This window comes from Petromyzon marinus, chromosome 53, assembly GCF_048934315.1.
Source record: "Petromyzon marinus isolate PM22_M1 ecotype Great Lakes invasive population chromosome 53, UKy_Petmar_22M1.pri1.0, whole genome shotgun sequence".
Classification (NCBI taxonomy): domain Eukaryota; kingdom Metazoa; phylum Chordata; class Hyperoartia; order Petromyzontiformes; family Petromyzontidae; genus Petromyzon; species Petromyzon marinus.
Genome location: NC_133719.1, coordinates 3,530,136 through 3,555,443, shown reverse-complemented (window position 1 = coordinate 3,555,443; position 25,308 = coordinate 3,530,136). Strand labels below are relative to the sequence as shown.

The 25,308-nt window shown below is 55.7% G+C and overlaps 1 protein-coding gene across 3 annotated transcripts in view; it reads left to right on the top strand.

The window, feature by feature from the left end:
• The first annotated feature begins 958 nt into the window (after window positions 1-958).
• The window catches only part of LOC116954019 (E3 ubiquitin-protein ligase pellino homolog 1-like), a 39,304-nt gene continuing 14,954 nt past the window's right edge, over window positions 959-25,308 (top strand). The window contains exons 1-4 of one of the 3 annotated variants that reach the window (XM_032974409.2): window positions 959-1,036; window positions 18,159-18,392; window positions 19,046-19,175; window positions 22,691-22,814. In XM_032974409.2, the coding sequence (XP_032830300.2) occupies window positions 19,051-19,175; window positions 22,691-22,814 (249 nt within the window). In that variant the 5' untranslated portion in view covers window positions 959-1,036; window positions 18,159-18,392; window positions 19,046-19,050. Of the gene's footprint in view, window positions 1,037-18,158; window positions 18,393-19,045; window positions 19,176-20,186; window positions 22,555-22,690; window positions 22,815-25,308 lie in introns of those variants that run through there. The other 2 variants (XM_032974408.2, XM_076051926.1) reach the window with 2 other exon arrangements.

The window sequence follows — 25,308 nt, the reverse complement described above, 5'->3', positions numbered from 1 at the left end:
AACTAAAGGCGGACGGTTTACAGAGGTGAATAACAATCGAGAATACTACAATTGAGTAGAATATGTATTTAGTCGCACAAATTATTTAACCAATCTAGATTTGAAGTTTTCGTGACTGCAGGGATTCATACTCTTTGGTTCTTTCGGTAAAGTCACGTGGGTAGAATTTATTTTATTTTATGCCTACGTGACTTTACCGAAAGCACCAAAGAGTATACATTATATAACGTTAATGGTTTAAACTTCCGTTGAATAATAGCACTGTATTTTTTTAAATACCTTTGTTATAATCATTCCTATCGCTGTAAAATCAAGGATGCATTTCAGCCGGAGCTGAATAAGGGCCATTGCCCGAAACGTCGCCTATTATATATAGGTGGAGGGGTTTGCTCGGCTCGCTGAACTCCCGAGCCGGCTGCACTTGCCCCCTCGCCCACACCCACCCAGAGTTCGGCGCGGGGCGGCACCTGGGGCAGCTTTGTCTGCGGTTGCGGGGAGTGCCGCGTTGTGGCTCGCATCCAGTCGCCCGAGTGGGGGGCGGGCCCCCACCACCCCCCACCACCCCTCACAACCCCCCACACCACCACCACCACCCCCACCACCACCCCCACCACCACCCTCACCACCACCCCCACACCCATCACCCCCACCACCCTCACAACCCCCCACACCCCACCACCACCCCCACCCCCACACTCTATCCCCACCACCACACCCCTCCACCACCTCCACCACCCCCACCTCCACCACCACCACCACTCCCACCACCACCCCCACCACCACCCCCACCACCATTACCCCCACCACCCACCCCCACACCCCACCACCATTACCCCCACACCCCACCACCACCACCCCCACCACCACCCCCCACCTCACCACCCCCCACCCCCACCCACCCCACCCCCCCCACCACCACCACCCCCCACCACCACCACCACCCCCCACCACCACCACCCCCCACCACCTACCCCGCGTGCACTCCTCAATGCGCGTTCCGGGGCGCCTTTTGTTGCAGACGTCTCGCGCCTCAAGGGTGAGTCGGACCGCTCGCCCGCTCGCTCGGCACTCGCTCGCCGCACCAACACTCGCCCCTCGCCGCCCCTCACCGCCACCAACTCTCGCTCAACCACCGAGGGACGACTCGACGCGACTCGCTATAAACATTGACGCCCATCCCGAGAAATGTTTCCGTGATTTAAGACGAGTTCGGTGGTAGGCCTCCCCCCAGTAGGCCTCATCGAGTAGGCGACAGCCTCGGGCTCGCCTGAGCTCGCCCGCCCGGCTACGGGGGGCGCCTCGCGCGGGGCCCGCGCCTCGTCGGTCTCGGCCGCTTCTCTGCCGCGCGTTGAATGTCGAGCTGGGCGCTGCGTTTCGCGACCGTGGGTTGTTATCGCGTCGCCGTTGCGCGCCTTCTTGCCACGTTAAGCGGCGGTTCCAGGTGACTGCGAAGCGCTATTTTTTTTGTTTTTTTACTGCGAAAACGAATTTTTTTATTTTGACTTCAAAACTCTCGTTGACTGCAGGAATTCATATTCTTTGGGGTTTTTTTTTTTCGGTATAGTCACGTATACCGAACGAACCAAAGAATATGCGTCTTGTGCCAAGGTTGCGTGTTGTGACCACATTTTTTGCGTGGCTTTATTGACACTTGCGAGAGCGCCTTGCAAATCCGGTCACAATTCGCCTTCGTTTTACACGCGGGCATTGCCGAGCTTAGCGCCGCCGTGCTGTGTTGGAGGAGTGAGTGCGACACGTGTGTGTGTGACACGTGTCTGTGTGTGTGTGACACGTGTGTGTGACACGTGTCTGTGTGTGTGTGACACGCGTCTGTGTGTGTGTGACACGCGTCTGTGTGTGTGTGTGACACGTGTGTGTGTGTGTGTATAACCACGCGTCTGTCTGTCTGTGTGTGTGTGACACGTGTCTGTGTGTGTGGGGCCTGTGTGTGTGTGTGACACGTGTCTGTGTGTGGGGGGCCTGTGTGTGTGTGTGACACGTGGCGGTAGTGTAGCGGTTAGCGCGCTGCACTACGAAGCCGGCGACCCGAGATCACGGCCAACACCAGTGACGATTATGTGAACTTATCCTGGGCCTCCTCCCCTACGTCTACTCGGCCTTAAATGAGTGCCTGGTGCGATATGTAAACATAGCCACGAGGGAGACAAAGGCGGCCGGGCGTAGTGTTGGCTACCCGCCCCCTCGTGTGCCGTGCCGGCCTTCATCAGTGCTATACGGGGAATCTTTTTCTGTGTGACACGTGGCCCCGGCTATCGGTTTAGTCTTTCTCATTTACCTTTAAATGTCCCTCCCTAGCTACATCATAGTGTGATACGTGTCTGTGTGTGTGTAACCTCGTATCTGTGTGTGTGGGGCCTGTGTGTGTGTGTGACACGTGTCTGTGTGTGTGTGGGGCCTGTGTCTGTGTGACACGTGCCTGTGTGACACGTGCCTGTGTGACACGTGCCTGTGTGACACGTGCCTGTGTGACACGTGCCTGTGTGACACGTGCCTGTGTGACACGTGCCTGTGTGACACGTGCCTGTGTGACACGTGCCTGTGTGACACGTGCCTGTGTGTGTGTGACACGTGCCTGTGTGTGTGTGACACGTGCCTGTGTGTGTGTGACACGTGCCTGTGTGTGTGTGACACGTGCCTGTGTGTGTGTGACACGTGTCTGTGTGTGTGACACGTGTCTGTGTGTGTGTGACACGTGTCTGTGTGTGTGTGACACGTGTCTGTGTGTGTGTGACACGTGTCTGTGTGTGTGGGGCCTGTGTGTGTGTGACACGTGTCTGTGTGTGTGTGACACGTGTCTGTGTGTGTGTGGGGCCTGTGTGTGTGTGGGGCCTGTGTGTGTGTGACACGTGTCTGTGTGTGTGGGGCCTGTGTGTGTGTGTGTGACACGTGTTTGTGTGTGTGTGATACGTGTCTGTGTGTGTGACACGTGTCTGTGTGTGTGTGGGGCCTGTGTGTCTGTGTGACACGTGTCTCACTCGCCGTGTCCAATTAACACGTTAATTAAGGTGAACGCAGCGTGGGCAGCGGTGATGTAGTGGTTAACGCAGAGACAATATGCTTACGAATCCGCGAAATGCAGTGGGCTATTTTATTATTCATCGATGAACTGTCTTAAGCGACGTTTCCGATAGAATGTAAATTGATTGCGACGATCAATATTGATCAGCGTATATGGGAATATAATCGGATTTTATCGGGTGTAATGGATGTTTGCGACATAGGAGCGGTGGTTCAGTTGTTAGTGCACTGCCCTACGAACCAACTTCGATTCCCGGCTCACGGCCTGCATCATCATTGGCGAGTGATAATCTGTACCCGTTTCTGGCCGCCAACCCATCAAACCCACACTGGCGGTGGTGTGGTGAAGTATGGTCACCACAAGATCCCATAATTCGCACGGCTTGGGGGTTGGGGCTTTATCCAGCAGTGGATTAACAAACCGTCTGTACTTAATCACTTTTGTTTAAAATCGCGAAGGTAAATAACGTGCATGCTTTTGGTATCGGTTGTGTGTGTAGGTTTTCGATATACCGCCTATTGTAAACCTGCTCATTCGATATTCATACACGTGCACTGCTTCCGTTGCATGAACAAATAAGAATAGGTTTTTGCCCGTTCTGGTAATAAAACAGGAGGTGTTAAGATGTTCAAGCACCAAATAAAAAAACCTTTTTGCAATGAATAAAGTCTGCATCAACCACGTACTTGTGCTGAACTTGCAAACAAACATGCTCTGATAATGTAAGGGCATTGCCTTTGAGAATGATTGGCCTGCACCAGAGACGGCAGCCTTCTTTCGGGCCTCGTCTCAGCAGTGTCGGACCAGAGAACGCCAAAATGCGAACAGGACAAGGACAATGCCACTATCACAGCATTTCTAGCTCGGGGTGAGCAGCTATGAAATGGGATCTTTTTTCCAGTATCAAAGTAATAATAATAGGTTTCACCCTTTGTGTTTTATTGGCAGAGAGGGTAGCACCTGTTATCATTTTTTCATACTTTAATACCGGCAAAGCGGACCATCTTTATGCTTCAGTTGTGTCGAGTGCATGTTGTCACGCACGTGGAAATGCAGTTAAGTAGTTTATTGATTAATGGGTTTTTTGTTACCAGTACCGCCGGACAGTCCTCAAGCTTTGTACTTATGCACCGCCCTTTGTCAATCCACTCCTGGATGACCGCTTCTCCATGTCATGCGGATTCGTCAGTGGCTGTTTGACCGTACCTCTCCACGCCGGTCAGTGTACACGAGTGGAGTCGCCATCGGTGACTTTCTCTTCAAATGAGCATTGGGTGCTCATCCCTCCCATTTACAGCCCTGAGCCAGTGGTGGCAGTTACACGTTCCTATGGCAGGGGGTGAGTCTGTCCACAGCTTAACCAACTGTCGACTTCCCTACAGAGTGGCGTCTCATTTTTATCGACCTCGGAGAGATAACCATACCGCACCAAACTCATCGGTTCTAGACGAGTGGGAAAAGTGTCAACAATTGAAGGCGGTTTGCCCGTATGTTTAAACCCTTTTTTCTTCCGATGTGTGTTCGCCTCTCTCTCTCTGTGTGTGAAATCCGACGCTCTTGTGTTTCGCCACGCTCCCGCATCGGCTGTTTATCCCAGGCCCTGCTCTGAGCAGAGGAGGGAGACCGCATGGTTTCTCTTGGCAGGTGGCTCTTTCACCCTGCCTCGAGACAAAGGCTGTGATATTCGTGGAAGATAAGTATCTGTACGTATCCACAATAGGGGTGTTTTTTGTTTGGGTTAGATCGCGTAAGTATAAATTTGTGTCGTTAAAGCCGCCAATTAGTAAGGTTTGTCACGTAAACAGTGTGCCAATTCGATGCGAGTTCAGCACACCGGTGTGTTGGGAGAGTAAACCCACCGCAAGATTTATAATTAGAAGACAACGTTTCGCCGGTAATTAAAACCATCCTCGTGAAGCGATAGCCAGAGCCGTGGAGAAATCCTCATGTTTCTGTCTTAAATAATTACCGGGTGAAACGTCGTACTCGAATTGTAAACGTTTACTCTCCAACACACCGAGTGTGTGCTGAACTAATAACGAATTGCCATGTTTTGTTTGCATGACAAATCTTACTAATTGGCTTTGTCAGGTGCTGGCGGGTTTAACGACAGATTTATATTTACGCGATTTAACCTAAAAAAAAAAACCTCATTGATAACATTGGTCGCAAAAGCCTCGTGCTACGTGTACGTACTTTGTGTTTTCACCTGTACGCGGGCAATCGCTGTTGCGATCGTGCGATAGGCAGCGGATCTGGCGCCCGATGAACCTGCCTCGTGGCTTGGCGCGAGTCGGCACGATAAATAAACAGTTGGCGTGAACACGACGTGGCTCTTTGACGTTGGCGTTGCATGTGTAAGGCTGTTAGGCCCGGCGGCCAAACCTTTGTGTGTGTGGGTAGCCTGCCAGAAGTCTTAACGACTTCACAGGCAGGCCAAGTTTATAAGTAACAGAGCCACTGACAACCGTCTTGGTCGGTGACGCCACCAATCTGATTGGAAGGCATCGGAGCATTCAAATCAGATTGGTGCAAAGGGAAGAGGTGGGAATATAAAAATAATTAATAAGTGCTCACAAGTGTTGGCATCACATCTGCCCCTCTCTGGAACGAAACAGGAAGATTCCTTCACAAATATGGCTGTCGCCTGATGAAGCTAGTTGTGTAATTATTGACGAAACGTCGTACTCAGATTGTAAATGTTGTGGCTTTGCTCTCCAACACACCGGTGTGCTGTACTAGTGACGAATTGGCATGTTCTGTTCACTTGACAAACCTTACTAACTGGCTGTGTCGGGTGGTGGCGGGTTTAACGACACATTTATATATTTACACAGTCTAACTCAAAACCAAAAAACCTCTATTATGGTTGATAACTGTTGGGAAAGGGAACAGGGGATTGGAAGAAAGGGGAGTATGTACTACAAAGGGGGGCAGAGGATATATAAGGGGCCCGAGAGAGATCTCGGGGGGCATTCGGGAGTAAAGCCTCTATGGTATCTCCGTTTCTGCACATTATCTGCGAATAAACCATAAATTTGAGCTCGTCCGAAGTCCTTTTCGCACATGTCGGCCAATGAGGGCTGTAATTACGATATCAATTATTCACCCACCTCGCTCGCGGAATTCCACCGTGTGGGACGTGCTCGGACTAACTCGCTACGTCAGGCAGCGCTTACATTCAGCCGGAAACAGTTTGGGATTCTGTTCCGGGGACTTATTTTGGGACCCATCCACAATCCATCTCGCCTTATATTGTCCCCCCAATCTTCATGAACCCGTTCATTGGATTTTAATAACATGGGGTATAATAATAATATATGCTCGTTATGGATAGACATACCTCTGATCTAGTGTTAGTGCCTTACGCCGATAATTTCTAGTCCCAAGCCAATCCGGCAAGTGTCCTGAAAAATATCGAGAGAGACATTATAAGCCCTTAGTGCGTGCCAAACCCCAACCCCTCATGTGCCGTGCCGGCTTTCATAGGTGCTCGCTAACAGTTTTTGTCTTTGTGTCAAACCAATGGCTTCCTCTATCAAAAACTCGTTTAAAAAAGTGTTTTTAAAACAACTTGTTTATTAACAACTTCGTTTAACTCACGGTCTTTGAGAAGTACGTCAATGGCGCCCGAGACACGCGGTGCCTGCGTTTTGTGCGAGCCGATTCCACAGTTTAGGGACCACGGCAGTTTTTGACCCACACAAATAAATAAATAAATTGATTAAGCCGTCCATACAAAATATAAATTGCTTTAAAGTAGCGAATTAATTGATGCCGATTTTGATACAGGCGTGCATTGTCACAGGATCTGGGTACTGTGCAAGATGTGGAATTGATTGGTCAACGGGAAGTGGACTAAATTTTGATTACAAGATTTGACCCAGACAAACAGATGAATCAAGTTAAGTAAAACCGTTGAATGAGCCACAATATTCTAAAACGAATTATCTTTTGACTTGTGTAAAGGTTGTACTTGGTCAAATACCTAAGCAACCTGTTCATGCAGTCTTGCTTTATATTGTATACATATATACAATTGCTATTTTTTATAGGTTTATAGTGCCAGAAAGGCATTAAGTAAATGGCAGAATTGATTGGTGGTGTGTGTCACTGAGAAGTAGCGCAGCTCACGACTTGGGAGGGGGGGGGGGGGTGCTTTGTGACTCTTTGTGGAACGCTGCACTCTTGAGTTTCAATTGTAAAACGTCGCCAACTTTGTTGACAGCAGTCGCATGTGGCTGATTCACGTTAAACAGAAGCGTGCACTCATTTTCACCCTACCCATGGACTACGGTCATTCACTAGTTTCTCGTAAATAAGGTGAGTAATGAATGAAACGGCTCATGGCATTGGCGCCACGGTGGGGGGGGAGAGGGGGGGAGGGGATTTTCCGGAATGTTCTAGTTATTGAGGTGTGATACGTTTCATTACCGCCCGCAGCGTTCCAAGTAAACTGTTGGGGCTTCGAGTAATTGACCCCGCGGTTAGGGCAAACAACAAAGATTAAAGATCCCCAGTATAGCCTGTAACAAACTGTTGGGGCAAGTGCTGTTAGCGAGTAGCACCTACGAAGGCCGGCACGGCACATGAGGGGGTGGGTGGCCAGCACCACACGCGGCCGCCTTTGTCTCCCCAGTGGCGATGTTTACTACACACCGCATCAGGTACACATTTGAGGCTGAGGCGATCTCGGGGAGGCCCAGGACCAGTTCAAATAATTGTCACCGGTCGCTGGGTTCGTAGCGCAGCGTCGTCCTAACCGCTCCACTACCACTCCCCACCCAGTTTGGACGCGTGCTGAACGAGATACATTGCCAGGGAGTAGGATGCAAGTCGTGAGTAATTTAAATAGTGCTCTACAATGTATTGTGATTAATAATACCTCGTTGCTCCGGGGCAGATCCACGATTTCTGACATGAAATTTCCACACACTTTATGCAGTCATCTGTCACGCGTTATATAGTTCGCACCTCCGGTTAGCCGGACTCCATCTCTCACAGAATTTCAGACGCTCGATTTGACCACCCATTTCCCAGTTGAAACTAAAACTAAACAATTTTTTTTTTTTACCAGGTAAGGCCCACTGAGCTATTTTTCAGAAGCGACCTGGCCACAAATAATAGCTCAACGAAGTGGGTTAGCATCTGGAAATGTATTGCAGTCAAATACTCTTAAACGCACGTTGATTCTAAATGTGGATGGAGGGGAAAAACCGGTGGACCTGGACAACATGGGGAGAACATGCAAACTCCAAATATAACAGCAGGCATCGTCGGGTTTGGCGTCGAACCCACGACCTCCTGTATACCAAGCGAGGCAGTTAACATCTCGCCACCATATAAACTCGAAATATAACAACATGCGCTAGGGTCGGAATCGAACCCACGACCTCCTGTATACCAGGCGTGGCAGTTAACATCTCGCCACCATGCCAACTCCAAATATAACAACATGCGCCAGGGTCGGGATCGAACCCACGACCTCCTGTATACCAGGCGAGGCAGTTAACATCTCGCCACCATATAAACTCCAAATATAACAACATGCGCTAGGGTCGGAATCGAACCCACGACCTCCTGTATACCAGGCGTGGCAGTTAACACCTCGCCACCATGCAAACTCCAAATATAACAACAGGTGTCAGGGTCTGGATTGAACCCACGACTACCTGTACACCAGGCAAGGCAGTTAACATCTCATAAGCACAGCGGCGCCCCTGGCGTGGGTTTGAGCCGTCGGCGGCCCCGTTATCAATGCAACTGGACGTGCCGTCGCGTAATGCGCCACACGTCCAAGCGAAATGGGCAGTGCCCGGCGGACGTGGTCACGTGGCCCGGGCTCACTCCGCCGGACGTCTTTAATCACAATATCGCACTCTGATGCTCGACTCACAAGTGAGATGTGCGAGTGCGCGTGCTGGCACGGTGCCAAATACCCGATTGTTGAATTTGCCTAGCCGGCACGGTGACGACATTGCGTAGGTGTTTGTAGAGATATCGCAAATGCTGCTTTGCTATTTATATTTATGAAAGTATGGCATTGGTGGGCAGGGGTGGGGGTTGGCATTTTGTGGGTAAATGGTTAGCGCGCGGCGTGAGGTTTCGGGATGGGGTTTGGAATTACCGAGAGCGACGGCTTCCGTTTGGCGCGGCCGCTAAATCGGCGACGGTGTCGCCGAACGTCCCGAAGCGCCGCACGGTCGGGAGAGCACGAGCTGGACTCATGACGGGGGAGTGGAATGACCGGGGGGGGGTTGGGGTGGAATGCGCGCGGTCGAATAGACACGGCTTGAAGTAACGTCAAGTAAGGCTTGGGACGAGGAAAACATCGTTTGGTTTAGGTTAGTGAGTAATGGTTCGAGCCCAATCTCCCCCCCCCCTACTCCTCTCAACTCAGGAGCACAGCGTTCGGGATTTCTGTCCGCGGAATTTCTGTACTCCCACACCCCCATTACGTCACGGTTTGTGCTCTGTACCGGGCTCCTACTGACGTGCAATAATACAAATAATTATGGTTCAATATAAGGTAGGTTTAGAGGATAGGCGTTGTCGTTTTCCTTGGGCTCTAGGGGATTCTATATAGGGTTTTCGAGGAGTTGGGGTGGTGCTGAGTCAGGCAACGGGAATTGGCCAGGCGTGAGCATTACCGCGACACCGGGGAAGTGACTCGCGCTGCTGCTCGATGAGTAACGCTCGCTCCCCCACCGTGCAATCGCTCGCAATGCTTCCACCCCCACTCCCCGGCTCTCCCTCGCGCCTCGGTTCGCATTGGGAGTGTGGGCCACTGGAAGACTCTCTCCACTGTTGGGAATGCGGGCCACCGTAATGTTCATGCATTTGCTGCATGAACACAAAACGGTTTACCACAAGTACAGAACTGTCCAGAGCAATAAACGTACCATTTTTGACCTCCGCGACTGAGCAGTGAAGGGAGCCGTCACGGCGGTGTAATGGGGGGAAAGTTTTTTAAATCCTTCCTGCCGCCTCTGTCCACCCAGCAGTGCAAGTACGAGTGGTGGGGTAAAGCGTGGGTATGCCAGGATCTCAGCGGTGCCAGCTTTGACCTCTGACCTCCGAGGTGACGGCCCTGCAGATTGCGTTGCCTTCGTCGATCCATGTGCCATGAAGAAGGGCCGTTGCCCGATTCGTCGCCTGTTATACACTTTTTTTTCTGAGGACGCCCGGGGCGTGATCTCTGAGGAATGCGTCGAGTTGCTTTTGCCAGTTGTGCTTTCGCACCGCTGCTCACGCAGCAGCAAAAAATAATTTGTGCCATCTTATTTTACGATAATTATTGCACGGCGGTTTTGGACCAACACCAATCGGCTCGCGGCATTCCCCCCCCCTGCTCTCGTTTGACTCCGGCCGGCACTTAGCCCCAACAGCCGGCGTACCTGCACCTCCCCCCCCTCCTCCACAGCTGTCGCGAGGCCATACGAACAGCTCATTATGCGGCAATGCGGAACATTCCCGCTGCAGAGGCTCTAGCTGCTCCCGCTCGGAAGTTTGGGATTTGCCCGCGGTGGTGGTGGCGGCGGCGGTGCATCTGTTGGTTTAGTCCCTCTCCGCCTCTCCCCCTCTCCGCCTCTCCCCCTCTCCGCCTCTCCCCCTCTCTCCTAGGCAACAGGTGCATGGGTTGTGTGTGTGTGGCTTTGGCACACTAGGGGCGGTGGGGGGGCACAGCTGGTGCATCCACCAGTCATCTCAGTCATTCTACACACGGCACCTGGGTCTGTCCCGTGACCTCCTGTCAGCAAGCGTTCGACACTTCACGTGGCCTCAAAAACGCACCTAGCCTGGCACTGGCACCGTGGGGGGGGGTGGGCCTCGCCACGTTATTATCGGATAGCCGCCGAGGGTCGCTCTTTAACCCTCCCTGGTCAGGGCGGCTCAGCTGCAGAGCGAGCAGGGCTCGCGGTCGCGAGGTCGCGCATTCTCAAACCCAGGTCTGGAGTTCGACTCGGCCCATGGTCCCTTCCGGGGTCGATAAAATAGCCACCGCTTTGTGGGGTAGTCGGCAGCGTTGGTAATTCAACTCTGTTTGGCTGCGGACCGCGTGCTTGCGACTCCCTCGCCAGCTGCCGCTTAAGTCCGCAATCCTTCCACACGGCCTTCCAGAGACCAGTTGTCATCTGGATAGACTCTCGTCCGTCACGTGAATGTGGAATTTCTCACCACTGGCTCGGCCGGGCCAGTAAGCAGGTCACCGACCGATGCCTCGATGTATGGCTCAGTCGAGCCATAAATAAGGGGGGGGTTTTGTTGTGGGGGAGGGTTTGATCCCGTAAATATAAGTGTTCCGTTAAGCCCGCCAACCGCGCGACACAGCCAGTCAGTAAAGGTTTGTCACGTATACAAAGCGTGACGATTAGTTACTAGTTCAGCACACCTGTTGTGTTGGAGAGTAAACCCCACAACGTTTACAAATTGCAGCCGAGTAGCTGAAATTCGCTTGGATTGGGGCCCTCAGTAGGCAGTTCCCCAACCCTTGTCGTTTACGGCCGAAGGCGTTCCCACCCATTGCCCTGCCTGGTGGCTTGAGTAATGTTAACTTTCTTGCCTGGTATACAGAATGTCGTGGGTTCGATCCCGACCCTGACGCCTGAAGTTTGCTTGTCTCTCTGTGGTCGTGTGGATTTTTCTCCGGGTCCTCCGTTTTTTTTTCTCCTTTTAGAATCAACGTCAAGCGTTTTAGAGTATTTGGCTGCTATAAATTTCCACCTGACGATAAGCCACTTCGTTGAGCGATCATTTGCGCGAGCCAGGTCGCTCCTGAAAAAAGAGCTACGCAGCTCGGTGGGGCATTACCCAGGGTTTGGCATCGTCGTCGGGGTGGGGCATCCGTTGTTGTTGTTGCTGCTGCTGTTATGGGTGATGGGGGCGCCGGCCAGGAATTTAATCTCCAGTCTCATCTGCCCGGCCTCCCCCCCCTCCCCCCCCCACCGAGTGCACTGCGATGGGTTTCCTGGAGCCCCGTGAAAGCGCTAGGCACTCTCTCTAAAAATAACAAACGCCAGAGGGAAGAACCCACACGGCGGTGACAAGCACGCGGTACGTGTCGTACAATAATAGAGGCCGCTTCTCGGTACTGTCTCTCGACACCTTAGCTTGATGATGATGATGATGACAACGACGATGGTGATGTTGGTCGTGGGCTGAGTTGAGGCCAATCGGTTTCGAAGCCACTGCATATATTATCAGAGCGTGTTTGTTTGCATGTTTTTGCCACAAAGTGTGGTTAATGCAGACTTGATGCCTCGCAAAAGGTACCTAATTGATGTTTTAACATCATAACACCGCCTCTTTTATTGCCAGAAAAGGTAAGAACCTATTCTTATTTCTCATCATCTTTGGAATACTGGCAACAAAGTTCCCATAGATACGAGTTTGACCCTTCACACTGATTTGAACTCTGATATTTCTGAGCATCAGTTGAGCGAGTGCTCTGACCGGCCGATGCCTGGCAGCTGGCCGTCTGCCTGTAACACCGCGTTTCCCCCGAATCTCGTAACTCTGGAGTTTGAACCGGAGCTGCCGGTTGCCCCCCCCTCCCCGGCAGCGAGGAGCCGACACATTGACTGCGAAGACTCGTGAAGACTCGACCGCCGTCCACGTGCAGACTCGTGAAGTCTCGTGAAGTCCCGTGAAGACTCGTGAAGTCTCGTGAAGACTCGTGAAGTCTCGACCACGTCCACGTGCATACTCTTGTAGACTCGTGAAGACTTGTGAAGACTCATGAAGTCTCGTGAAGATTCGTGAAGTCTCGTGAAATCCCGTGAAGACTCGTGAAGTCTCGTGAAGTCTCGTGAAGACTCGTGAAATCCCATGAAGACTCGTGAAGTCTCGTGAAGTCTCGTGAAGTCTCGTGAAGACTCGTGAAGACTCGTGAAGTCTCGTGAAGACTCGTGAAGTCTCGTGAAGACTCGTGAAATCCCGTGAAGTCTCGTGAAGTCTCGTGAAGTCTCGTGAAGTCTCGTGAAGACTCGTGAAGTCTCGTGAAGTCTCGTGAAGTCTCGTGAAGACTCGTGAAGACTTGTGGAGTCTCGTGAAGACTCGTGAAGTCTCGTGAAGTCTCGTGAAGTCTCGTGAAGTCTCGTGAAGACTCGTGAAGACTTGTGGAGTCTCGTGAAGTCTCGTGAAGTCTCGTGAAGACTTGTGAAGTCTCGTGAAGACTTGTGAAGTCTCATGAAGACTCGTGAAGTCTCGTGAAGACTCGTGAAGACTCGTGAAGACTCGTGAAGTCTCGTGAAGTCTCGTGAAGACTCGTGAAGTCTCATGAAGACTTGTGAAGTCTCGTGAAGACTCGTGAAGTCTCGTGAAGACTCGTGAAGACTCGTGAAGTCTCGTGAAGACCCGTGAAGACCCGTGAAGACTCGTGAAGACTCGTGAAGACTCGTGAAGTCTCGTGAAGACTCGTGAAGACTCGTGAAGTCTCGTGAAGACTCGTGAAGACTCGTGAAGACTCGTGAAGTCTCGTGAAGACTCGTGAAGTCTCGTGAAGACTCGTGAAGTCTCGTGAAGTCTCGTGAAGACTCGTGAAGTCTCGTGAAGACTCGTGAAATCCCGTGAAGACTCGTGAAGTCTCGTGAAGTCTCGTGAAGTCTCGTGAAGACTCGTGAAGACTCGTGAAGTCTCGTGAAGACTCGTGAAGTCTCGTGAAGACTCGTGAAATCCCGTGAAGTCTCGTGAAGTCTCGTGAAGTCTCGTGAAGTCTCGTGAAGTCTCGTGAAGTCTCGTGAAGTCTCGTGAAGACTCGTGAAGACTCGTGAAGTCTCGTGAAGTCTCGTGAAGACTCGTGAAGTCTCGTGAAGACTCGTGAAGTCTCGTGAAGACTCGTGAAGTCTCGTGAAGTCTCGTGAAGTCTCGTGAAGACTCGTGAAGTCTCGTGAAGACTCGTGAAGTCTCGTGAAGACTTGTGAAGTCTCATGAAGACTCGTGAAGTCTCGTGAAGACTCGTGAAGACTCGTGAAGACTCGTGAAGTCTCGTGAAGTCTCGTGAAGACTCGTGAAGTCTCGTGAAGACTCGTGAAGACTCGTGAAGTCTCGTGAAGACCCGTGAAGACCCGTGAAGACTCGTGAAGACTCGTGAAGACTCGTGAAGTCTCGTGAAGACTCGTGAAGACTCGTGAAGTCTCGTGAAGACTCGTGAAGACTCGTGAAGACTCGTGAAGTCTCGTGAAGACTCGTGAAGTCTCGTGAAGACTCGTGAAGTCTCGTGAAGACTCGTGAAGTCTCGTGAAGACTCGTGAAATCCCGTGAAGACTCGTGAAGTCTCGTGAAGTCTCGTGAAGTCTCGTGAAGACTCGTGAAGACTCGTGAAGTCTCGTGAAGACTCGTGAAGTCTCGTGAAGACTCGTGAAATCCCGTGAAGTCTCGTGAAGTCTCGTGAAGTCTCGTGAAGTCTCGTGAAGTCTCGTGAAGTCTCGTGAAGACTCGTGAAGACTCGTGAAGTCTCGTGAAGTCTCGTGAAGACTCGTGAAGTCTCGTGAAGACTCGTGAAGTCTCGTGAAGACTCGTGAAGTCTCGTGAAGTCTCGTGAAGTCTCGTGAAGACTCGTGAAGTCTCGTGAAGACTCGTGAAGTCTCGTGAAGTCTCGTGAAGTCTCGTGAAGACTCGTGAAGTCTCGTGAAGACTCGTGAAGTCTCGTGAAGACTCGTGAAGACTCGTGAAGTCTCGTGAAGACCTGTGAAGACCCGTGAAGACCCGTGAAGACTCGTGAAGTCTCGTGAAGTCTCGTGAAGTCTCGTGAAGACTCGTGAAGTCTCGTGAAGACTCGTGAAGTCTCGTGAAGTCTCGTGAAGACTCGTGAAGACTCGTGAAGACTCGTGAAGACTCGTGAAGTCTCGTGAAGACTCGTGAAGTCTCGTGAAGTCTCGTGAAGACTCGTGAAGTCTCGTGAAGTCTCGTGAAGTCTCGTGAAGACTCGTGAAGTCTCGTGAAGTCTCGTGAAGTCTCGTGAAGACTCGTGAAGTCCCGTGAAGTCTCGTGAAGTCTCGTGAAGACTCGTGAAGTCTCGTGAAGACTCGTGAAGACTCGTGAAGTCTCGTGAAGTCTCGTGAAGACTCGTGAAATCCCGTGAAGTCTCGTGAAGTCTCGTGAAGTCTCGTGAAGACTCGTGAAGTCTCGTGAAGACTCGTGAAGACTCGTGAAGTCTCGTGAAGTCTCGTGAAGACTCGTGAAGTCTCGTGAAGTCTCGTGAAGTCTCGTGAAGACTCGTGAAGACTCGTGAAGACTCGTGAAGACTCGTGAAGACCCGTGAAGACCCGTGAAGACCCGTGAAGACTCGTGAAGTCTCGTGAAGTCTCGTGAAGTCTCGTGAAGTCTCGTGAAGACTCGTGAAGTCTCGTGAAGACTCGTGAAGTCTCGTGAAGACTCGTGAAGTCTCGTGAAGTCTCGTGAAGACTCGTGAAGACTCGTGAAGACTCGTGAAGACTCGTGAAGTCTCGTGAAGACTCGTGAAGTCTCGTGAAGTCTCGTGAAGACTCGTGAAGTCTCGTGAAGTCTCGTGAAGTCTCGTGAAGACTCGTGAAGTCTCGTGAAGTCTCGTGAAGTCTCGTGAAGACTCGTGAAGTCCCGTGAAGTCTCGTGAAGTCTCGTGAAGACTCGTGAAGTCTCGTGAAGACTCGTGAAGTCTCGTGAAGACTCGTGAAGTCTCGTGAAGTCTCGTGAAGACTCGTGAAATCCCGTGAAGTCTCGTGAAGTCTCGTGAAGACTCGTGAAGTCTAGTGAAGACTCGTGAAGACTCGTGAAGTCTCGTGAAGTCTCGTGAAGACTCGTGAAGTCTCGTGAAGACTCGTGAAGTCTCGTGAAGTCTCGTGAAGTCTCGTGAAGACTCGTGAAGACTCGTGAAGTCTCGTGAAGTCTCGTGAAGTCTCGTGAAGTCTCGTGAAGTCTCGTGAAGACTCGTGAAGTCTCGTGAAGACTCGTGAAGACTCGTGAAGTCTCGTGAAGTCTCGTGAAGACTCGTCAAGTCTCGTGAAGTCTCGTGAAGACTCGTGAAGTCTCGTGAAGACTCGTGAAGACTCGTGAAGTCTCGTGAAGTCTCGACCACGTCCACGTGAAGTCTCGTGAAGTTTCGAGAAGTCTCATGAAGTCTCGACCACGTCCACGTGAAGTCTCATGAAGACTCGTGAAGACTCGTGTGAAGTCTCGACCATGTCCACGTGCAGACTCGTGAAGTCTCGTGAAGTCTCGACCACGTCCACGTGAAGACTCGACCGCCGTCCACGTGAAGATTCGTGAAGACACAACCACCGTGCACATGAAGACTCGAGCAGCACACGGCTGCTAGTAGGGACAATGGATGGTGGTCGAGACTTTTAAATTCACCGTAAAAAAAGTGAAAGTAGCTGAAAAACAAATTTCGTCGGCTAACCCCCGTGCTATACGTTGACGCTTGGCGTGGAACAAGGGTGCACCAGGCCTGGCTCGCGAGTGGAGCGGCGGTGCAGCGGTGAGCGCTCCGCCGCTCCACTCGCGAGCCGAGTTCGACGGAGTGACGGCCAAAAGAGGCGAGAGGGTTTTCCCACCCGCGGCGGAGATGGTGTGACGAAAGCGGAATATGCACGCTGGAGGAATCCGATGAGCTGTTATTCTCCGTTTCACAGATGTCCCGTAGGGGCAGGTCATATCGTTGCTCGGCGAGGCCGCGAGAGCACTTCGGAGACTTTCATCCAGCAGTGGATAGATCGTGCCTCGTGATGATGATGATGCTGCTGAGAAGCCCACGGCGACAAACGCTTAGCGATCACGTGACCTCCCGTCTCGAGCGGCGCGTGGCCTTTAACCTCCTTGGTGAGAGTTGAACCCCGGACCTGTCGATTCCTCTCTGGTGCTGGCAGCAGCGAGAGCAGCTGCAGCTTAATTGACGCTGAGCGAGTTGCTGCTGTGTGGTGGTGGGGGGTGGGGAGGGTGGTGGATGAGAGGGGGGTGGTGGATAAGGGGGCGGGGGGGGGCGGTGGGCCTGAGCAGCAGCGCACCGGCGCACATCCATCAGTCGGACGTTCCCGTGGGACACAATGGCCCGTGCCTGCTGCGTCGATTGGACGGTCGGCAGGGCGGCGGTGGTGCAGTGGAAACACTCGCGCCTCGCACCAAGACGGACCTGGGTTCGATCTCTGATCTCGTACGCCGCCATTCTTTACAGAGTCCGCATTTTCTCCCCCTTTTCTGCACGGGTTTCCTCCAGGTTCCCCGGTTCCCTTGCGCGGTAGGTAAGGGGCGTACGGTGTCATCGGCGTTGACCCAAACATCGGAATGTGGCATGGCCCTCCTCAAAAAGACCCTTTGGACTGGGTGTGACTCTCCTGGGTAAATGAGTAATTTGTTGTTATTGTTGTTTGCGAGGGAGCGACCTGGCTACAAATTCCTGGGACGTCGAGGTGTAAATGTAGAAGTAGCTCACGAATTCCTCCAGGGTGGTGAAACTGCGCGAGAGCATGATAATACGTGCGAGCGTGGGTGAGCAAAGTGCCAACTGTGCCAACTCGGCGCAGTAGGGGGCACAGGTGGTGCCATCATCCAGTCGTCTTGTCAGTCAACGCATGACACCTGGGTCTGTCCAGTGACCTCCTGCCAGCGTTTGACACGTCACGTGGCCTTAACGTGCACATAGCCTGGCACGAGCGCCGTGGTGACGTCACCGCAACTTAGTGGCGAATGGCGGTTGTTGTCGTGAGTGAAATTGAGAGTGGCTAATTGCCTGCAGGGTGGAGCGGTGGCGCTGGGTAACGTCGGTGGCGATTACCCGAACCGGCCCCTACGCCTCCCGTAGGTTGACTCGGCACTCAAAATGGGTGCTTGGTGCGTGTCGCGTAGCTATCGGCAGGCGGGTGCCGTCCGCACCAACCCCTCCGTGCGCCAAAGGCGGCCTTGACAGGGGCCCTCGAACAGCACTCGCCCCCGACGGTCAGTGCGGGCTACGGGCAAGTCCGTGTCTCGTCTGGCCCCGCACTCGCCCCTCGCCCAACGCGTTGCTTTACCGTAGCTCCGAGCTCTCCCCACACCGGTACGTCTGTCCGCGTGCTGTCCCTGCGTCGTTTTATTTCTAACGACGGTGTGACGGTCTCCCCCACCCCCTCACCCTCTGCTCCCCCCCCCCCCCTTCATCCCGCAGGGTCGCGATCGATCGCCCGGTCGAGATGGACGACGCGTACGGCGTGGACGAAGGGTGACGGACGCCTTCCCACGTCCCCTCCCTCCCCCCCCCCCGGCTCCCATTCCTCTCCGCCGCCGCCGCCGCCGGGCCCCGCCGCTCCGCCTGTGCCCCCAGGCCCATGTCCGGCAAACAGGAGCCAGCCGCCACCAGCAGAGGAGACGCCGTGAAATACGGAGAGCTCATCGTCCTGGGGTGAGTCTTGCCCCGGGGGGGGGGGCGGGGGGAGACGAGTGCTTCCGTCGGCGGCCGTGGCGATTATCAGAGACGCGGTTCCGATTGGACGCGTCGCTCCGCTGACGGATGAGGGTCTTGGGGGGGGGGGGGGATGTTTGACCTCTACCCTCCGCCCACCCACCACCTAGCGCTTTGCCGCACCGGTCGGTGGTGGATTTGGCGAGGGGGGCGTGGCGTGGTTCGGGGGGAGCCCGAGACCGGAGTGGGGAATCGCTCTTGGCGATGGTCGGCGTCGGCCGAGAGTCGCGTGGGAGGCGGTGTGGTCACATGATCGCGGGGAGCAAGAGTTGTGGGGAGCGGTGGCGCGGCGGTTAGCGAGCCGCGCCACGGACACGGCGACCTGGGTTCGATTCCCGCTCACGGCCAACGCCTGTGACGATTATCTGAACCGGTCCCGCGCCTCCCTTCGGTCGACTCGGCCTCAGATGATCCCCTGGTGCGGCGCGCGAACATCGGCACTGGGGAGACAAAGGTGGCCGGGCGTGGTGCTGGCCGGCCACCCCCCTCGTGTGGCGTGCCGGCCTTCATGGGCGCCCGCATTCGGCACTCGCCCCCCCAGAGACCTGTTGAAGGCTAAGCGGGGGGGTTGTTTGTGTACGCGGCTGGCGCAGGTACAATGGCTCGCTGCCGGATGGAGACCGGGGCAGGCGTAAGAGCCGCTTTGCGCTCCACCGCCGAGCCAAAGCCAACGGCGTGCAGCCCAGCAGCTCGCACATCACCACGGCAATGCAGGAGTGCAAGGTGAGTGACGGGGCCCGATCCTCACCGAGGTCCGTCACCCCACCACTCACCCCACCACTCACCCCACCGCATACCCCACCACTTACCCCACCGCTCACCCCACCGCTCACCCCACCGCTCACCCCACCGCTCACCCCACCGCTCACCCCACCGCTCACCCCACCACTCACCCCACCGCTCACCCCACCGCTCACCCCACCACTCACCCCACCACTCACCTCACCACCACCACTCACCCCATCACTCACCCCCACCAACCACTCGCTCCACCAGTCACCCCACCGCTCACCCCACCACTCACCCCACCGCTCACCACCACCACTCAACCGACCACTCACCCCACCAACCACTCGCTCCACCAGTCACCCCACCGCTCACCCCACCGCTCGCCACCACCACTCAACCGACCACTCACCCCACCACTCACCCCACCGCTCACCACCACCACTCACCCCATCACTCACCCCACCACTCACCCCACCACTCACCCCACCACTCACCCCACTGCTCACCACCACTCAACCGACCACTCACTCCACCAACCACTCGCTCCACCACTCACCCCACCTCTCAAAACACAACTCGCACCCCACCACTCGCAAAACCACGCACCCAACCACCTTCCCCCTCTCACCCAATCACCTCCCCCCCCTCACCCAACCACCTCCCCCCCCTCACCCAACCACCTCTCACCCAACCACCTTCCCCCTCTCACCCAACCACCTCCCCCCCCTCACCCAACCACCTCCCCCCCCTCACCCAACCACCTCTCACCCAACCACCTTCCCCCCCCTCACCCAACCACCTCCCCCTCTCACCCAACCACCTTCCCCCCCCTCACCCAACCACCTCCCCCCCTCACCCAACCACCTTCCCCCCTCTCACCCAACCACCTCCCCCCCCTCACCCAACCACCTCCCCCTTTCACCCAACCACCTCCCCCTTTCACCCAACCACCTCCCCCTCTCACCCAACCACCTCCCCCTCTCACCCAACCACCTCCCCCTCTCACCCAACCACCTTCCCCCCCCCTCACACAACCACCTCCCCCCCCCTCACCCAACCACCTCTCACCCAACCACCTCCCGCCCTCTCACCCAACCACCTGACCAAGTAGTCCCGCCCCCCTCTGCACCAAGCTCCTCCCTCTTGGCCTCCTGACCGCTGCCCCCTCCCCCGCCTGTGGCCGCCGTCCCGACGGCGGTGGGTGAGGTGCGGCGCGCAATGCCGGCGCGAGGCCGACCGCCGAGCAATCGGCGATCGTTCTCCCATCATCATCATCATCACCGCCACCGCCGTTCCTCCACCGCCGCCGCCGCCGTTCCTCCACCGCCATCATCCACGCACGGCCACCGTCGGTGGCGCCGCCGCCGCCAGGCAAAAACGATGGCCGCGTGCGTTTCACCGCGACGCACGGCGGAGTTCACCGATCGCTTCCGTACCGTTAACAGCGCTTGCCGCCGCAGCAGGCGATGCAGGCGGCTGTGTGGAGTGGGTGGGGGGACGGGGGAATCGTTGTCTCTGTGTGGTTCCAGCCGGGGGAGGCCAAGGTGAATGCGATTTGCGGACTTCACTGACTGCAGTCCAATTGAGCGGCCGCGCACGAGATGATTGCGCCGCTCCCATCTCCACGATGGACGTCCTCCGGGACAAGTACCCCGCCCCTCCGTCGGGCGTCACTTCCATCACTGGACTCGACCATCGTCCCTCGCCGGCCGCCGACGATATTTGACGTGACGTCTCGAACTTTTCTAGCGACCGTGTGTGTGCGTGCGTGCGTGCGTGCTCGCGTGCGCACTTAGGACGCTTGTTAAAGGTGCCGCGTGGGATGAAATGGGCAGAACGATCCTAGGGTGGCGGCCGCGACGTTGATCCGCGAGAAGCAAGGAGCGCACAGACGCGCCCGAAGAGTCGCGCTTTCCATCGGTTGTAGCGCCAACCCGCCGTGGAGAAACACGGACAATCGCTAAATGCACACACCACGCATACGGAGACCCCATTCGTCAGCTCCGCTGCTGGATGACGAGCGGCTCGCTGTGCCAAGCCGTGTCCGTCCGTCCGTGTGGCGGCGGCGGTGGCGGGAGGGGTCGATTGACCGCGGTTCACCAGGCTGCTGGTCAGTGCGGGTTGGTGAAAGTGGCGAGCCGTGGACTTTGGGAGCGTAGAAGTACAGCACAGTATTTTTTTGCTGCACCGCCCTCTGCTGACGTCGCAGTCCACGCAGCCGCCCTGTTGTATGCCCGCCCGCCCAAGCACCGCTGTCCAGATGTCGCATCTTCCTCCGTCGTTTGGAAGGCGGGTGACCCCAACGCACGCTGCGATTTGTAAAAAAAAAAAAATCGATCGCTTAGCCTGTGACGTGAAGGCACTGTTCTACGGAGCGCGTCGGCGGAATGAGGATTTCGAATGCCGAGATGAGTGGCCCTCGCTTTAATACTGCAGCATTCCCCCCCAAAGCACCTCGGACGGCATCTCACCTTTGACCCTTGCGTTTTCCCCCGCGGCAGTCAAGCCCAGGTTGACTCCCCAAACGGCCAACCACCCCCTAACCCAGCGCAGTGTGCGCGCGGCGCCGGCCTGCCCAGTTGGCGTGGGCTGCAAAAAGCAGGGGGGTGCCGTGCGAAGCGCTGGGGAGCTCCCGTTCACAAGAGCTGGACGCGGCATGATTTATCATGCGTGATTGGCTCATGCGCAATAATCTCACAGGCGAATTTGTGACGGGGCTATTGCTCTTGCCAAACCCCGCTCGCAAACGCGGCCGTGCGCCGCGCGGCCGTAGCTGCGGCCCCGTTGCCCCGCCGGGGTGCTCCCAAGAGGTCGCGCCGGCGCCCCCAAAGCGTCGGAGGCCTTTGGTGACGGCGCCCCTACCTTTGCCGTCGCGCTCGCCCGCGCAGCCTCTTGGAGTCCGAGCGCACGCCGGAGGGGCGTCGCTGGTTCCGTAGCCGCGCGTGCGCTCTCCCGGCCCGTTTCCAGGGGTGTCGGCCAGCCCAGCGCGACAGCCCCTGGCGTGGTGAGCCCTCCCGCTATCCCCCTCCTCCCCTCCCCCCCGACGCGAGAGCCTGGCAAGCGACCTGGGCGGCTGTGAGCGGGGCCCTCTCCTGGCTAATTGCTCTTCCTCTCCGAGACGTCTGCGCGGACCGGCTAGGCATCGTTTCACGGTCACGCCTCGACGGCTCCCCCGCCAGCCTCGCAAGCCAAGGGATTTGTTCACCCTCGCTCGCTCGCCCGCCCGCCCGCCCGCCCGCCCGCACGCTCGCCCCGCTCACCGTCAAGATTATCGAGCGACACTCCACAAACCACTCCACGCCACGCCGTGCCACCCCTCCACGCCGCCCCTATCCACGCCTCGCCCCGCCGGCTTTTCCGCGGAGCCCGCGGAGTAAGTGTCAACGCGCCGCCCCCTTCCCCGCCCCCCCTCCCGCCCCGCCTCCGTGAACCCCGATTGCCGTTCTTGCCCGCGAGAAGTCGGTGGCTGCTTTGCGGTTTTCACGAACGATCCGCTTGTGTTCTTGCAGGTTGGCTAAGTGGCACTCGCCTTGCACGAGGGGGCCCGGACCGAGAGGCGGCACCCCCAAAACTCGCTCGACCCCACAGAGCCGGTCGGCCTGTGAACCCCCCTGGCCTATGGGGCCGTGGAAGGTTTGTGCCGGGCGACCTTTCCCCCCCAGCTCGGCTCGGGAGGAGATCGCTCGGCCCGCCGCGTTTCGCTACGCGCGGGCGGCTGCCCTCCACCCCCCCCCCCCCACCCCCCTCGCGGACGCTGGCGCGACGTCGACTGAGCGTCGCGCGATAGTAACGACGACGACGACGACAACAATGACAACCCTAGCGTTTCGTTTTTTACACGGCCTCGCACGTTCGCCGCTGGTCGCTAAAATAAATCCGTCGGTTGTCCCGGACGGTGACTGTGGGTGCCGCAGAAGACGATTGCATATCCCGTTGGATGTCAAGAAGAAAAGCCGCGGAAATTGTGCTGAGAGCAAACCGTGAATCTGCAGCGTTGTTGCGAGCCATGGCGTGAGAAGCGGGGAGAAAGTCCAGAGTTACCGCTGACGCTTGGTGTCAAGTGGGAGGAAAAAGGCTGTAAGTGTAACCGGGATGATCGGTGTTCAACCGGTCTCGGCTTAGCTCAAAATGACGGAGGATGGAGCAGCAGCAGCATCATCATCATCATTGTGGAGGTAGCAAAGTGCAGATCCTGATAGAATACAGAACCCCAGGAAGCTCATGGAGTTCTGCATCCTATCAGGCCCCTTAATCATCATGGTCTTGATTCTGCTGAGAGGTCAGTGTTGAGGGGTCACGAAGAAAAACTCCTCTTCCCCCCCCCCCCCATCTCCGTCGTGAAGCCACCTTGAAGACGGCGAGTGGCGACCTTGAAAATCGATCAGCCGGCCGCTGTCGCCGCGGGACCCCGAAGAACGCGGGCCAAGCGACGGCCGTGACGATGCGTCGATTCGCACGTAGGGGGTTCAAGTCGATTCCAGCGTCCGCGTGGTGCGAGCGTCCGCGTGGTGCGTGCTCGCGTTGGGGCCGTGAGAAGCCAATCGTCGTCGGTCGGTGCGCCATCGCCACGGGACACCGGGGGGGGGGGGGGTTTGGGGGGGGGGTTTGGGGGGGGGGGGCGAACCCCCTTGCAAGCCGCCGGTGATTCGATTCTTTGAAAGTAAAAAAAAATTGATTACCGAATTGCATAGGCAGCCCGAATCGCAACAACTCTTTGAGCTGTGATGGGAGCGGAGTCGATTGGTTACGGGGGGGGGGCCCGTTTTGTCAGTCTCGGATATTAGTCTTTTTTTTTGTGTGAGCTTATCGACACCTTTGCTGCACCTGTACTCTCGGCAGGCACTTAGTTCCCGATCGGTTGCCCTCCTCGGCGCGGTGACCTCGGCACCCTTTTGGGCAAGCCCCAACTCGAGGGCGCGGCGGACGTCATTTTATTTATTTTAAACCCCCAACGCCGACGACGCCGATGGGGAATTATATTAAACGCGGGACGAGGGCAAGCCAGAGCATGTCCGGTGGGAGTTGAGTCATGACGCTCACGCTTGTTGACACAGTTGCGTCTACGTTTTCAACTCGGTCTCTCTCGCCCTGTCGATCACCGTTCCCACGCTCGCCGTGCCTTCTCGGTAAATCCTCCGCACCGCAGATTTGGCAGTGAGCGCCTGTTTAGGGATGGGCGTAAAAATAAAAAAACGCAAACGACAGCGCCCAGCCTCCCAAGTGGACGCGGCTGCCCCCTCCCCCCCCCCCTAGGGATCCTCAGCCGCCCCCCCTAGGGGGCCTAGCTGCCCACAGGTTGGGAACAATCCCAGTGGAATCGTGATAGCAGAATCGCATATCCCTCGTGATCGCAGCCGCTCCGGGCCCGCACGCGCGCGTTTGCCAAATAGAGGTCGCCAAGCTTGCGTTCAACGAAAGCGCGGATCCACCACCAGTGACAGGCCGTACGTTTATTCTGGAAACGTCTTAAACTGTGGCGTGATCGTGGAGTAGAGTGGACTAAGGATTGTATTTTACTTGCGCACGTAGTATGAGCAACCGATTAGGGCTGTCATTCCTGATTGGTAGTTGACGAACGGCATTTGTCCACCGTCCTCGAATAATGTGTCGGACGTACTCGGACACCAGCTGACTATTTACATCCACGCTGGGATGGTGGTGGTAATGGTGCATTCATTTTTGATGTATACGGCATCAAAACCATTGACGTATTCCACAAATGAGTAACTTTCCACGTATTTGTGGAATCCTCGTTTGCTTCCCGTCAAATTAAATTTACGTTCCTTTGACGATCCACCGCTGGATGAAAGCCTCCGCACGCCACGTCCACCGCGGGGGGTCGCTCGACCATACTTCCCCACGGCAGTCAGACCGTGACCGCTTTGGTGTATCTCACGAGGCCCCCCCCCCCCTCGACGGGGAATTGAACCAACCACGCGAGGGGGGGGGGGGGGTGGGTTTGGGGGGGGTGCTCCTCCTACGCCGTTTCGCATCGCGCATTCTCCGTAAAATCGCCGACGGTGCAGGCAGCGACGGGCGTGCGGGACGCGGATGAATGTCTGCGCGTGCGTGTGTGTGTGCGTGTGTGCGTGTGTGTGTGCGTGTGTGCGTGCGTGTGCGTGTGTGC